At 36.8% G+C, this 16,219-nt stretch overlaps 1 protein-coding gene across 2 annotated transcripts; it reads left to right on the top strand.

Annotated features, from left to right (window-relative positions):
- The first annotated feature begins 62 nt into the window (after positions 1-62).
- On the top strand, positions 63-14,670 carry itcha (itchy E3 ubiquitin protein ligase a). 2 transcript variants are annotated; one of them, XM_087174022.1, is made up of 24 exons: positions 63-196; positions 1,322-1,401; positions 1,805-1,946; positions 2,496-2,620; positions 3,673-3,798; positions 4,123-4,168; positions 4,343-4,521; positions 4,754-4,982; positions 5,217-5,312; positions 6,138-6,312; positions 6,920-6,989; positions 7,160-7,244; positions 7,730-7,858; positions 8,217-8,289; positions 8,508-8,579; positions 8,680-8,768; positions 8,936-9,095; positions 9,222-9,355; positions 9,586-9,726; positions 9,942-10,062; positions 10,221-10,325; positions 10,632-10,728; positions 10,836-10,908; positions 11,602-14,670. In XM_087174022.1, the coding sequence occupies exons 2-24, from the start codon at positions 1,377-1,379 to the stop codon at positions 11,699-11,701; spliced, it is 2,592 nt and encodes an 863-aa protein (XP_087030148.1). In that variant the 5' UTR covers positions 63-196; positions 1,322-1,376; the 3' UTR covers positions 11,702-14,670. The 2 variants fall into 2 exon arrangements, with proteins under 2 accessions (XP_087030148.1, XP_023262109.1); XM_023406341.2 differs by having other exon boundaries at positions 4,120-4,168.
- Positions 14,671-16,219: the final 1,549 nt, after the last annotated feature.

Below are 16,219 nucleotides of genomic sequence, written 5' to 3'. Positions count from 1 at the left end.
ATGTACATTTTTACTAAATATAAAATTTTACTTTGCGCTCCACCACATATATTTTGAAAAACTCGCACCGGAAAAGCTGGTCTTGTTCTGGCTAGCGGAACACGGGTCTGTGCTGATGGCAGGCGGCTACCTGTCAACAACCTAGGCATAGCTGAAACTAAAGTCCGTGTGGCTCTTTGTCGTCTGCTTATATCAGGTATGGACATTTAGTCGTTCACTGAATGAGAGATCTAAGATTTGCTCGACTGAACGATCGAAGCTGCTCAAAGAGCTGGGTGGTGTTAGCATTACTTACGTTAGTTAATGCTAAAGCTTCGGTGTTCAACACGTCGGCGAGCAAAGTTGCCCCAGGTGGTGGTGGAACTTCTCACTTCCTATTAGTGATTATATTACATCGTAACAATATCGCATTCGAACCCGTTAATACACAAAAGGTTGGTGTTTGAAGCTGTCTTGATAAGAAATCTCATGCTGGCTAACCCTGATGCTAACCTGACAGTTAAAGCTATTAAGCTATAGTTGGACTGCCTTTCTGTTGCAGGTAGCAGGAAACACGTCGTCTCTTTTGACAACTTTATGTTGCTGTCCGATACACTCTACCTCTTTCTCATAAACTATATTAACGCCCCCCCACTTCCCTCCGTCTCTACCATTTAAGATAAACTACCTTCTTGTTGTGTCAAAGGATATTTTCAAAGATTAGCAAACTAGATTTAGTGAGACTTAATATAGCTTAGTTAAGGATGGGATTTTCTGTTGTGGAAGAGACTCGGTGGTGTCTTGAAATAGCTAAGATTAAACATAATCAGTGGGTAACGTACATTTTGGTACAGTGTGTGTCTGCACGATAACAGCTCACGTTTAGCAGACATGACAACAATGTCAAATTTACAAATTGTAAAACTGTACAAGATTTAGGAAATAGACAGAGCCAGGCCATAATTAAATTAGATTGCCTTTCAGTGGGACTATATACAGAAGAAATAATGTTAAAATATGTGTGCAGTTTAAGTAGTTTAAATTCATGATACAAATTAAATGAAGTATTGTTGTGTAGTAGTGTAGAGTGTTGTGTAGTATTGTATGTTTGAGTCAGCATCACTACAAACACACTCTTTCACTGTAATGTTTCTAAATACCTCGAATTGTCATATATAGCCTTTTGTTTTGGTTAAACAGTCTCCTCAATCCATACTTGCCTTTGTATGTAAAGCCAGGCTATAATTTACACTTACCATAGCAACCTAATCGCCTAATCACTCTTTAAGTAGGTTACCTGAACAAAGTCTTCCATGTTTACATGTGATGTCACTGTTTACAGTTGTTGCAGGTCCTTTTGTTGCAGCCAAAGAAGGCTGCAGTGTTATGGATGAACCATGAAGTCCCAATTGCAAGTCACAGGTAAGTTATTGTTATTGCAAAATTTGTAAGATTGTCTAACAACAAAATGAGACAAGAACTGTGCCAAATTGATAATGTTGTAGTGTTGATTATTATTTGACTTTGCTAATGAAAAGTTGCAGGTTGTGCATAGTTAAGTTCCAAATTCAGCATTGGGAATCACAGGAAGAAGTAGTATTACTATAATCATACGTGAATGGTGTTAGCAGATTGTAGCATCTCTACCAAATGCCACATCTTATAAATTCTGCTGAGACTTAAGTTACACTCAATTGACAATTTATTGAGTACACCTAGCTAAGACTAATGTAGTCTGATACAACAGTTCTGTCATGCTTCTGAAATGTATTGCGCTATATGGACAGGTGTTTCTAGTATTATTCTGTTGGTTTCTTCTTTCTAGTGCTTTCAGCCAGGCTGAAGGAAAACAAAAAGAACTGGTTTGGTCCCAGTCCATATGTTGAGGTAGCTGTGGATGGCCAGTCAAAGAGGACTGAGAAGTGCAACAACACACACAGTCCCAAATGGAAGCAGGCTCTCACAGTGTAAGTATGACTCTTGTGTTTGTGATAGGAGAAGAAACAGTTTAACAAATAGCTGATTAATTATTGCAATGATGATTGTTGATTGTGGTTTTGCCATTTAAATAGGGCCCAGAATGAATAAATAATTTGGTAACTATTAAGTAAAACTCTTAACCCACCACAGGGAAATCTTAGCATAATGTTTTATTAACCTGAATAATTAGAGGACTGTGTCTCAAAATCACAGATTGCATCAAATCTAAAATTTTGTTTTTTGTTACCACCCTAGAGCTCATTGCATCTTAAAATAGTTTTCTGGTCTTACTGAAATTTACACAACTACAATGACATTAAATATATAAAAAGCAAACAGACCCTCACATTGAAGTAATACCCAGAATTAGATAATTGAAATAAAAGAGATGTGACAGGAGAGGTTAAGAAGCTATAGCCTTTTACAGTGGGCCTCCCCCGCCTGGAGAAACAAAAGAAAAGAAAGAATACCACAACCATCACTGATTTATTTCCTCAGAGCTGATTATTTTGTGCCATCTTCTCACTTTTCTACAGAATTGTGACTCCAGTCAGCAAGCTGATCTTCCGTGTTTGGAGCCACCAGACACTAAAGGCGGACATCCTGTTGGGAATGGCCACACTGGAGATCCTTGAGACCCTTAAGATTAATGACCTGAAATGTGAGTTCTCACTACTTTCTTACTCCTATGGGCTCATCTTTGTGTTCACGTGTTCTTTTTTTTTTTTTTTTTTCAAAAGGTCGAACATAAAAATTGATATCAAAATTTCCACTAAGTTTTACATTTTCTGACATTAGACAACTATAATTTTGTTTAGCTGTTTGGAGATATTGTTATTTGTCGCTATTTTTTTAGAATAGGAAAAAATTGCTTTCCAAGAAGTAGAGCATGGCATTAATAGTTTCAGGCTCAGGGGGGTTGATTCCCACAGAACATTACGAGGTAGTCAGGAAATAGCGCCCACTGCAAGGCTTATTTATTTCAGGATAATAACCAGTTGTATCCCATGTAATCTCACTGTCAGTGTTCGTTTTTTGTGTCTGTGTCTATCAGGAGCCTGTCAGATTTGGCAGATGTACGCACTTTAGACACTATACACACTTGTTATGTAAGAGTGCATATCTGCCTGTGTTTGTTATGGGAATGCTTTATTGGGCTTTGATAAGCGTAACAACCAGCCTGCACACTACTCTACTAGATTTTCATTTCACTGGAATAGAGGCCTCACCTAAGCTTGTGACCTTCTGGGTGCTCTGAGTATGTTTATAACTCGATACAGAGGCTCTCCTCAGACCTGGTCAGCATGCACAAACCATATGACATTAGCGTCTGGTTCATATTCTGTGTTACAGCTGCTTGCTTAAGGCAACATTGCTTGTTACACCTCATGTGACTAAAGTGCTTTGAGCTGGCTGACAATTGCCATCCTTAAAGCCGCATAATCCACCAGCAGCACTGAAAACAGCAACAAAATACCAGTGAGCGTAGCCCTTCTAACTTCTTGTTAATTTTAATCTCTGATCACATTTGGAAGTGCATGTATACATGGGCAATTTTGACCACTTCCGAGGCAACCTTAGCTTGTGTTTTCATTTTATTTTGATGGGTTAATGTGGTTTATTGTGTGATGAGTTCATCTGAGGTGTGTTGTTAAATCCAAATTACAAGTACCTGTTCATGTGTTCAACATGTTGATTCTATCCCCATCCCAGTGTGTGAGGTGGTGCAGACGCTGCAGCTGTGCTCTGACAGAGACCCCCAGGATGTTGTAGGTGACCTGTCAGTCTGCCTGGACGGCATGCAGGTGGACCCCGAAACCATTGCTGAGAGAGAATATTGTAAGGAACCACACACACAATTAAATCCAATATAAAGTAAAAGGTTGACATTAACAATCTGAAAACATGAACAAGTTGAAGTTTATAAGTCTACTGAGACTTTATTTTCTTATTTGTAATCAGTTGCAGAGTCATCTATCTTTGTTAAAATAAAAAGTACTGGTGTATGTCAGTCGGTAATTTACAAACACTTTTGCCATTACATACACAGAGCACTGAAAAATATGTTTCTTAGCTGTAAGATGTGCTGCTGTAGTCATAGCATCCTGAATTATTTTGTATAAATTATGTCAATTGTTTTTCTTTTCTCTGACATTCTAGCAGCTGTTCCAAATGGAAATGCAAAACAAAATGGAGACACTGGCAACAGGTTTAGTAAACCCTTAATTATTGAACTATTAATGTTTTTGTGCATATCATGTGTTTGGCCATACAAAATCATATCAGTCATGAACCTCATACATTTACTTTTGGGTAAATACTCAATAATTATACCGTACCTGCAGAGTAACATAAGTGTTAACATTTACATTTTGATCCCCAGGTCAAGCAGGGACACGTCTCCCTCCAGTGACTCAGAGGAGTGGGTTATTGTACCTAATGGTCATGCTGTCAACGGTACGGCTTCTCCTTCCCGGTCTCCAGGGGGCTCCACTGCTTCACGTCCTCCTAGACCAACCCGACCTCCTCCTCCAACGCCTCGCAGACCTGCAGCCTCACCAAGTAGGAAAAGCATGAGATGTCAAAGTGACATCAGTTACTTTACAGACTATTAGCTCACATACAATTTGACATATCAGTCATTTCACATTCTCGCATACCATGGATGTTCTTGTATATACAGGAACAGTATGTGTATGTCTCTGTGTGTGACACCTGCAATCAGAGCAAATATAAATTAACTCATTGATTTCCTGGTTCTCTCCTCTGCCTTTACCCTTGCTTCTCTCCTCAGCCTCTTCTAGTAGTTCTTCCCCTAGTGAGCTGAGTGAAGCCCCGCCTTCTGATGGCTCCTCTCAGGTGTCTGCCAGTGGGTGCTCAGATCAACAGGATGAATCAGGTGTAGCGACTGCAAGTTCCTCACAGACAGCATCTGGCCCCAAACCAGGGGCCTCTGCCTCAACAGCTGTGGCCACAGCAACTCCAAGAGTCACACCTATGACCAACGGTCCTTTACCTCCAGGGTAAAAGGCAATACTTTTGGTTCTGCAAGTCTTAACTGTTGCCACTGTTTCATAGGAATTTTAGATTGCGGACTATTTATATGTGTTGTTATTGTATTATTTAGCAAAATTCTAGGTATTTTAAAGAATTTTACATTTTTCATTACAGAATCTATTTGCTCTGCAGTAGGCCTCCTGAACAAAACCTGTTTCCTGTACTTTGTCATTGCTCACTAATTTGTATTGGCTCTGCAGGTGGGAGCAAAGGGTGGACCAGAATGGACGGTTGTACTATGTGGATCACATTGAGAAAAGGACAACCTGGGACAGACCTGAGCCTCTGCCTACAGGGTACAAGAACACTTGATCCATCTTTTATACCATCAATACCTTTATAGACCAGTTTCTTTCCTTCCTCAGTTCTAGGCTAAACTTTTCATACAAAGACTTGATCATTACATAGAAAAACACAACTTATTAAGTGACCACCAATATGGTTTCAGACCTAGCAAACTCACACGCACACACTTGGTAATAATGTAGATAAAAGATATCAGTATGTGCAATAAACAATGATAAATCTGAATTGCTGAGGGTCACATGGGGTTCCACAAGGTTCAGTGCTGGGTCCAAACTTATATATTGTACAATCTTTTTAATAGTACTATGTGTTGGGGAAACACATACAAAGCAATCACAAACCCAGTTTTTACTAGTGTGTACATGAATCTTTATTTGGGACTTTTGAGTATATACAATATACATAAAGTATATTTCAGTGTATAAATCTAAAGGGATCTGTACAAAATAATAAATGCGGAATGGGTAGGCATTATAAGCTAAGGGTTCAGCCTACACCTTTTCTGTCATTATAAACTTGTCTTGATTTGATTTGTTACTGTTTCAAAAAAAGACTTATGATTATTTATTTATTTACATGTGTATTTGAGTTGTATAAGTTGAAAATGACCGAAATAAACTCAACTAAAAAAAGCATAATACCATAAATTAAAACTTAAATTAGTACAGACATATTTTATACCTACATTTACCATTAGTTTTTAGATTTAATGTAGTTGCAGTTCTTGAACACATTGAAATAATCTGTGCACATCTGCCATTTGGCTTACATTATCAACTCAGTACTGACTTCCTTTTACTCTCCCTTCTGTGTAGGTGGGAGCGCCGGGTGGACCCGATGGGTAGGGTGTACTATGTCGACCACATAACCCGAACAACTACGTGGCAACGTCCCACACAGGAGTCAGTGCGTAACTATGAGGAATGGCAGCACCAGCGCAGCCAGCTGCAGGGAGCCATGCAGCAGTTCAACCAAAGGTTCATTTATGGGGTGAGAGCTGTCACAGTCTTTGAAGATTTGTCACAAACATGAACTGTATTTGTTCAAATATATTCATGTGGAAAATTAAGTGAGTATTTTGTGAAAAATGTAAAAACATGCATACATACATACATACTGTATCTATTTGAGATCAGTACATGAAAGTATTGAAAACATTTCTACTGTCTAATACTGTACTATAATGATAATTTATAAATTGTTGGTTTTTAACATTTTAATATAATCCCATAAGTGAAGGTTTTTATGTTCACTTTTTAGTGAACTACTTAACTACTGCCCTCTTGAGGGTATCTAGGTGTAGGAAACACTGCTGTAAACTGTCTCAGTCATTGTTAATTCTTTTCTAAGATCACACATTTGACTCCCCTGCTGAAATAACCTCACATGAGGGTGACTTTGCAAGGCTCTACATGGTCCAAGTAATGCATAGTTCAGCTCACACCTCATATACGCATAGTTGAGAAACTCTTTTTTTGAGTCAAGATAAAAAATACTATGTATGAGGTCTGTTACACTTGCATCATGGTAATTGATAAAAGCAGTTTTTACAATTATGTAGACTTAAACAACATGCGTCATTCTCTCTCCTGCTCAGCTCCAAGACCAGCTTGCAGCTACAGCCAATAAAGAGTTTGACCCACTGGGACCTCTGCCACATGGTTGGGGTAAATATCACTGAGCATTAGACATTTAGTTTAGTTGTATGTACTGAAATGTATAAAAGTGTAAATAATTAAAGATGTTTTCTAAATCTATGGTTATGTTTTAGTATAAATGCATGAGAGTGAATAAAAACTATAAAAAAATGAAATAAAATGCATTTTCTTAATGCCAGAAAAGAGAACGGACACCAATGGCAGAGTGTACTTTGTTCATCATCCAACTCGGACGACGCAGTGGGAAGACCCCAGGAGGCAAGGGTGAGTGTATGCTTGTGTGTGTGTGTGTGTATGTGTGCCATGTAATATGCATCTTGACACTGCCATACCTTTGTCATACTAAATATAAACAAACCTGCAATATAAGTAATTTACAATATTGTCAGAAAAGATCATTAACTTAACTGTAAGTTCCCTGTATTGCCTGTGAGAGGCAGTAATGTGTCACCAATTATCAGAGAAGAGACTCTTCTGAGTGACTGATATTTGGTTATTATTTTAAGCTGACAAATAGATTCTTATCAAATATCTTAACCAAGGAAATTACTGCAAATCCGCGACTTTAGAGAACTGGAAACCTGTTTACATTTTCCAGTATTTTGACAATTACTGCTTGTGTCTTCTTTGTTAGTGCACACTTTCATTTGTAATTCAATTCCACAATTTCCCTTGTAATGTCAGTTTTGAGTCTAACTCTTTTTGAACTGTTGGTTTCATGTACATTCACTTGTGTTTGTGTTGGTCAGGCTGCTGAATGATAAGCCCCTGCCAGAGGGTTGGGAGATGAGGTTCACTGTGGATGGTATTCCCTACTTTGTAGACCACAACAGGCGAGCCACAACTTACATTGACCCTCGCACAGGGAAATCTTCACTGTAAGTTGTCAAAGTGTTGGTGTAAACTGGCTCACATTAAAATGTATCTTGTACTCTTTATAAGTAGCCTGAACACTCGGACCATTAGATTTATTTCATTGAGGTAGAAACCATTTTCCTATAAACACAATCTCTTCCACATTACACAGAGAAAATTATTTCAGTGGCATTTAAAAAAAATATTGATTAGTGCATGTTTATATGCATTTAAATCACATCAGTGATCTTTGGCCTGAAAATGCCTAATTAGAGAATCCTTAACAGAATGCAGCATCATTGCACTTTTCAAATCATGGATGTTTACTAAATGTAGTTGTTTATCTTGCAGTGATCATTTTTCCTCTGATCTTGTCCACAGTGAGAATGGGCCACAGATAACCTACGTCAGGGACTTCAAAGCCAAAGTGCAATACTTCAGATTCTGGTGTCAGGTATGTGCTATTCGAACATCCCAGAGCAGGTGCTGAAATGCTTTATCCCTCATAATAAAATAGTTGATTCTTAATTTTCATAAATTTACTGATACTGTGTCTTTATATCTACTGGTACTTCAATATGCAAAGATAAAATATAATGTGCATGCTATCTTGCAGGTGTACAGTATTCAAATATTTATATATTTCTTGTTTTTTTTTTTTTTTCCTCTCAGCAAATGTCGCTGTCTCAGCACATTAAGATTACCGTCTCCAGGAAAACCTTGTTTGAGGAGTCATTCCAACAGGTGATCATCTGAATACACTGCCTTCTTACTGTGTTTTTCTGCATTGTTTTGCTAATGCTTGAGGTGTGGAACTGTTTTAATTCTTTACCTGCATTCAAAGATCATGAGCTTCCACCCTCAAGATCTGAGGCGCAGACTATGGATCATATTCCCTGGAGAAGAGGGCTTGGACTATGGAGGTGTGGCCAGGTAAGTTCAGCAATTGTTTTTTTTGTGCAATTGCATCTCATTGTATGACTCATAAGGTGTGTTTTGTTCACATTTGTACCTTTTTTTTTTTGACACCACCCTTGACCCACAAAACCTGTTGTGATAATCCCAGCGAAAGATCTTCTCTTCTGTGGTTATATTTTCAGGGAGTGGTTTTTCTTGCTGTCTCATGAAGTTCTGAACCCCATGTACTGTCTGTTTGAGTATGCTGGCAAGGACAACTACTGTCTGCAGATCAACCCTGCGTCTTACATCAACCCTGACCACCTCAAGTACTTCAAGTTCATAGGACGCTTCATTGCCATGGTATCTGCACTATTTGTAAACACACTTCTAACTGTGCCAGCAGTGTTTGAACACAAGGTGATGGCATGATTAATTTTGGCCCACAAGATGATCATGTCACCTGACGGCCCAGTATTTTCTTTCTAGGCCTTGTTCCATGGCAAATTCATCGACACGGGTTTCTCCCTGCCCTTCTACAAGCGTATCCTGAACAAACCTCTCGCTCTCAAAGACCTGGAGTCCATAGATCCAGAGTTTTACAACTCACTCATATGGATCAAGTAGGTCTGGGGTTACAAACCTGATTATTTGTTTTCCGTGGGTGGGTAGCTGATGGACACGTGCGTGATTAGGACAGCCTAAAATAGCGTGTTTGCCATCTGCTGTGGTGTACTTTAGTTTACTTTATATTGAAAGTACACATCAGGCTGTACTCCGTTGTTGAGCTGTAGTGTAACCTTTTTGTCTATTTTAACTGTGTTAATTCTGATCACGACTCTCTGGCCTGCAGGGATAATAACATAGAGGAGTGTGGTCTGGAGATGTTCTTCTCAGTCGACAAGGAGATCCTGGGGGAGGTCACCACCCATGAGCTGAAACCAGATGGAGGGAACATCCAAGTAACTGAGGAAAACAAGGAGGAATACATCAGGTACAGCTGCATCCTGCTGTCATCCACCTCAATTACATTCACTTTTACATCTCACACATTTACTGATTGACTGACTGGCATCCAAGCTGACTTTCCATAATTTCAATAAATGGTAGAATATACACAGTATTTCAAGCAACCACTTGTGTTCAAAAGTTGAATTTTCTTTGCTTTGTTTGAATTTTTATTGTTTATCTTCATATCTTTGCATTCAGGTTGGTGGCAGAGTGGAGGCTGTCCAGAGGTGTGGAGGAGCAGACTCAGGCGTTCTTTGTGGGCTTCAATGAAGTTCTGCCCCAGCAATACCTTCAGTACTTTGATGCTAAGGAATTAGAGGTATTGAATTAACTATTCTCTCCACTATTTACTAAAACATAAAACATTTTGGGGCAGTGTTTGTCGTCTGAAAACTGTTGATTCAGTAGAGAAAAAACCAACCATCCAATTTTGAGTGTGTTCACTACACAATAAAGATGCTTTATTCTTGCCTGTAGGTGATGCTGTGTGGTATGCAAGAGATCGACCTGGTGGACTGGCAAAGAAACACAATCTACAGGCATTATGCACGAAGTAGCAAGCAGATTCTGTGGTTCTGGCAGGTTGGTATATACGTACACAGTCTGCAAGATCAAAACACCATTTCTGATTTATCTCTTCTCACTTTGCTGTAGGAGATTAATACTGCACAATACCAGTGTAGTTAGCTCACTAAAGAACTAAAACTTTGTAACTGTATTGCCTTTTGCTGTTGCTTCACAGTCTGAGAGTCTTCACTGGGTCCAAAGATTGTCAAAACTTTTGATAAAACAAAGAAAAACTTTAGGTTTTAGGAATATAATATAATATTAAAAGTAAGTCATACTGGATTTGTTAAAGGCTATTTACATAGAATGATCTGTTGACAGTTTGTGAAGGAGATGGACAACGAGAAGAGAATGAGACTGCTGCAGTTTGTCACAGGAACTTGCCGTCTTCCTGTTGGTGGCTTTGCTGACCTGATGGGTATGCAAAATGGGCACACACACACACACACACACACTCACTCTACAGTATATCACATCAGAATAGTTTTCCTGATTTAATCTTTGTTTATTGTTGATTAAATATAGGAAGCAACGGCCCCCAAAAGTTCTGCATTGAGAAAGTGGGCAAAGACAACTGGCTTCCACGAAGCCACACATGGTAAGACCAGTTTTTCTGCTTCTGCTTTCTTAGAAGTCCTTCTCCTTTATCCAAACAGAAGCAGGATTAAACTCTCATGACCGAACCCTCTTATTCATTTCTGATTCAACTACTTGCAAGCCTTTCTTTATTGTTAGTCTTAACTTTGGAATTAGGAGTTATATAATACTATGTGAGAGTCCATTGTTGCTGTACCCTGAATTAGAATTTACAAACTGTTTATTTAACTGATGCTCTTGTGCAGCATCATGCAAAATTAATGCAGCAATGCTTGAGATTGATAGATTTCTCAGGCATCAGCAGCTCAAGTAACAAGATGATTTAATGTGCTAACAATGAACAAGATGGAAAGTAAAAGCATTTTTTAATCATCAGTTATTGTATGTTTAAACCCAAGTATAAGAGTAATTTGAAAGCTATATATTTATTTAGTTAAATTATTCTATTTCCTTATTTACCTCTTTGTGTTTCATTGTGCGTTTTTTTTTTTTTTTTTTTTTTTTTTTTTTTTTTTTTTTTTTTTTTTTTTTTTTTTTTTTTTTGGCTAGTTTTGTGATTCATGTGCAGATTTGGCTGATGTAATGAGGCATTTTCTCATGCTATTAATCCAGTACTCTATATAAGAGGTTATGCATTGAATCTAATATATTTACACAAAGAGTCATCTGCTTTCTGTCTCGTTTCTCTGTGTAGCTTTAATCGTCTGGACCTCCCTCCTTACAAGAGCTATGAGCAGCTGAAGGAGAAGCTCATATTTGCCATAGAAGAGACAGAAGGCTTTGGGCAGGAGTAATACAACAGGAGCAGGAGCTGCAGGATCCAATGGAGGAGCAGTGGGCTTGGAGGACCCTTATCCATTTCAGACCAGAGCACATTCCAGCAGATTCTCCTTGCAGCCAGGAACTGCTTATAAAGTGGTAGATGATACATACATTTATTTTCTGTCACATCATCATATGCAGCAACAACAGTTTAGATGTTTAGTTGAATAGATTAATATGAATTTAATGAATTAATTTGCTCCACAAGAGACCTGTTAGTTCACTTATTCCACATATGATCAGTTCCCCCCTAATCTCACATCACTATAGGACGATGGTTGCAGAACAGAAGCTTTTCTCATTCTGTCGTGTCTGTACTTGCAGTACGTTGCGCAAGTGCAGTTTCTACACGTAAATCTGTGAATCTTTGCAGTAGTAACTTCTCAAGAACCGCTGTTTGGGTCTATGCAGAATGAGCAATTTCAGAGGAAAACCATATTTGTGCATTTTGATTTACAGTAAAAAGGTTCATATCTAAAAGCAGCAAAAAAGGCACATATATGGTTTTGGGTCTTTCAGGCTCAACTTTAATTTTTCTTTTGATGGAAGATTTTTATCAGTACCTGATTGACTGGACTGACACCCATAGCACATACACAGTTTCTTTAATAACTCCGCAAAATACGATCATGCTAATTGTAATAATAATTTCTCCTATGTTGACAAGTTGATTTCTTTTCATTCATAGTGAGTTGAAACTTTGAACATGGTTATGTAAGCAGTAAGATGGCTGTGATTGTTCTTAAGAGAGGTTGTATTTTTATGTGCAATAGTTTTGTAGAAAAAACATTTTTTGCCAGTAATAGAGCCAAACAGTGATTTGTTTGATCATTTGTATAGCATTTTGTTAAGTTTCAGCATTTACTATTGATTTAAATTCTTAATATTGGTAGAGGACATTATATTGTATATGGTAAAAGTGCTTTGGTTGCGTTTTGATTTGACAAACTTTGCCTTCTCAACATGGTCTGTGCTGTACATAATATCAGCCTTTTTGACCACTGATAGACACTTCCTTTATTAGTGTGGGAGACTCAAAGTGTGAAGCATTTCTGAAGTCTCTTGATAATTATGAGCTGGTACTGATGACGTGGGAGCATTAGGATGTATTGTGTAATACAAAACAATTATTTGTTGAATAATGACCTATTCCCACTGAATGGTAGCCAATTTGCTGGTAGATATCCAGAATTAAGTATTATCCTAGATCAGTAATGAAAACACTGAATCCTAACTGTTTTTAATGTGTGAAGTGATTAATGCAGTTTATGTAAATATACTTCCAAAGTGGAACATAGTGTTTAATATCTTAATACATATAATTCACATAGGCAGTGGATCCCCTTGAGTTGCAGGCTTAAACTAATAATAAAGATTTGAATTAATGTAAAAGTAATCGGCCCTAGTTTTATAGGGTGTTAGGTATTCAGATTTGTACAGTAATAGTTTATTCCATGTCTTTTCCAAAAAATAGGCCCACTAATGTCAAACTAAGAGTTTGTTTTTAGTATCAAGTAGAGTATGATTTTAAGAAAATGACTATGGAACTGATCTACCAAAGGATTTAATTTAGTTTTTTTTTTCTTTCTTTCTTTTTTGTGAACAATTTGACTTAAACTTCACCAAGTTCTTAACGTCCCCTGAATGAATTACACATTTTACACCAGTTGTTACTATTGAGATTTAGTTGTCCTTTATTTTACCCACTGTAAAGTACATAAATGTAAACAAAGCAGTAGCTCTGCTATCTCAATTTTAAAAACAGAATTTGAACAAAATTTCAGAAATATTTTTATCATTAAAAACAAAATACAGATTTCACCTTTTAAGGCAGTTTTAAGGAAACCAAGTCTTAATCTTTCTTAGAGATGTTTTACCTTTATCACTGTGGATTTCAAATGCTTCCTTAGTAGGCGTATCACAAAAATGAGTTTGTATTTATACACAGTTTTAACTTGTGTTGTTACTGTGTATTTATATGAGATCTTGTTGCTTAATATGAGCAGAGCCAAATTAATAAATTGTAATGTGATATTTTTGAACGACTAGTAAAACTCAAGCTCTGTAGTGTGTGCATAGGTGGCGTGATGCATAGTTAAACAACATATTTATGTGTGTATGCCTCCCAGATCACTGACAATTTGTAATTGCAATTTAAATTTCATCAAACTCCTAGCAAAATATAAAAGGAAGAAACTTTTCTTATGAATTTCTATGAACCTTGTGGCTGTATACCATTTCATAATGCTGGTACTTTATAGAAAAAATGTTGGTTGTTCTCACTCACTTGAGCTCTCCCTCACTGAACTCACAGGTGTATTGACCCTAACACAATATCCATTATTGCTTCATACTTAATTGTGTCAGATGTTTCACATTATCTCACATTTATTCCCTTACTGGCAGAAATTCAATACACACACACACACACACACGCTTACAAATCTCAGTGTGTAGCTACTGGAGTGCAGACTTGTAAAGAGATTATTATTGTAAAAAAAATAAAACCTTGATTTAAAAAAAAAAAAAAAAAAAAAAAAAAAAAAAAAAAAAAAAAAAAAAAAAAAAAAGTGTTGTGATTAAAATGTTGACTGTGGAATATGTTAACATGTTAAAATTACAACTAATGAAATAGCACCTTGACACTCCAAACTGGCTGAATTAACCACTTGACTGTTTAATCACTGCTGTGTTCCAGATCATGGGGCGGTTAAATGTATAGAAATATGCAAATTAATGTTTTAGTTGTTCTGATTACATTGTAAATCATGTTGATAGTGTAATCACTGTTTCCTTTTTTGAAGCTCTAACTTTTTTTGATAAGTGGAAGTCAATGGTTGAATACTATTTATTTGGAGAATGGGTTTCATGTAACAATGAACTGGATTGATTGAGGGAAAGAAAAACGTTAATAAAATGATTTTAACACTGGGCTCCTGCAGGTCACTTGTCAAGTGTAAAAATTATTTACATTGCAACATGTTTAACCTTTTTGTTTTTTAATATGGACACAATTCATTACTTTTGTTTATATATTTCTTCTAAATAAACCCAAGGCATTAGCTGTTTTCATATTTCATATCCTCTTACATTATTAAAAAAAATATGCTTTTCACCATTTTGTGAGAGTAAAAAAAAACAAAAAACCCAAAGTGTACTCAAAGATATCTATCTATACTTAACTATTGATTTTTGATATTGTCCCAAAATATAATGCACAAAGGGAATGGAAGAGCTGCTCATAGGTGCACAAAAAACTTTAAGGGTGGTGGTGAAACAGCTACTGGAGGCTGCAGACTCCACAACAGTTTAGAGGGAGATATGTTTTTTTTCATTTGACTGCCACGTTCAATAGTTAGTTGTCAGATCAAGATTTTACATATAACACATAAAATCAGATTATTTAATACAATACAATTTTTTAAACAACACATTTTCAACCACAGGTCATTGTACTTAATGATGCTTTCTTACATTACATTACATTCATTTGTCAGACACTTGTCAGAAACAGTTTATAGGTTTATAATAAGTGCATTAAAACTACACAGGAGCAAGTGTTAGATATGTTTGCATTTTAAAGAAATGACTAAAAGCATGTTCAGTGCTACCGTACAACTACTTAAAGATTTTTATTGTTTATATTTGTTTTAAATGAGACATAATTTAATGAGACTTTCTCTTATGAATGAGAAAAAACGCAGAAGTGGTGTGGTGCAAAGCACAATAAAACACTGTTTGCGATTTATTAGTTAATTGCATATCTTGTAATTTGTCAGATAGGAAACAAGTGTCAGTTTGAATGCTTTGAATATGCGGGTGTTGACTTGATGAATGCTCCAGGATGTTTACTCCCTTAAACTGGCTCCTGTTAACAAATAATCTTTCTTTGGCTCCCATTTAAAAAAAAATCCTAACTGAACCTTCTAACCTGACTGAAACCTCCTACTATATCCAAATATTGGTTATGTATGGCTTTATATTTCTTACTCTGAAAAGTGCACGCACACACACACACTGAACAGTACATCGCATCAGAATAGTTTTCTTGATTTAATTTTCTTTTTGTTTATAATGGCCCCCAAAAGTTCTGCATTGAGAGACAACCGGCTTGCACGAAGCCACACATGGTAAGACCAGTTATTCTTCTTCAGCTTTCATAGAAGTCCTTCTCCTTTATCCAAACAGAAACAGGATTAAACTCTCATGACCGAACCCTCTTATTCATTTCTGATTCAACCGCTTCAAGCCTTCCTTTTTTGTTAGTCTTTACTTTGGCATTTGAAATTATGTAATACTATGTGAGAGTGCATTGTTGCTGTATCCTGAATTAAACAATTCTCAAAGTGTTATTTAGTGAATGCTCTTGTGCAGCATCATAACAAACTGGTTCCTGTTAAGAAATTATCTCTCTGGCTCCGATTTTAAAAATCCTAACAAAACCCTCTAACCTAACTTAAACTTCTCCTATATATTCTCCTTTATATTTC

The sequence above is a fragment of the Seriola lalandi genome, unplaced genomic scaffold (assembly GCF_002814215.2).
Source record: "Seriola lalandi dorsalis isolate HSWRI2012SDOR001 ecotype SW California unplaced genomic scaffold, Sedor1 jcf7180002054304, whole genome shotgun sequence".
NCBI lineage: Eukaryota > Metazoa > Chordata > Actinopteri > Carangiformes > Carangidae > Seriola > Seriola lalandi.
Note: the sequence above shows the minus strand (reverse complement) of the source record. Positions and strands in the feature narration are given on the sequence as shown.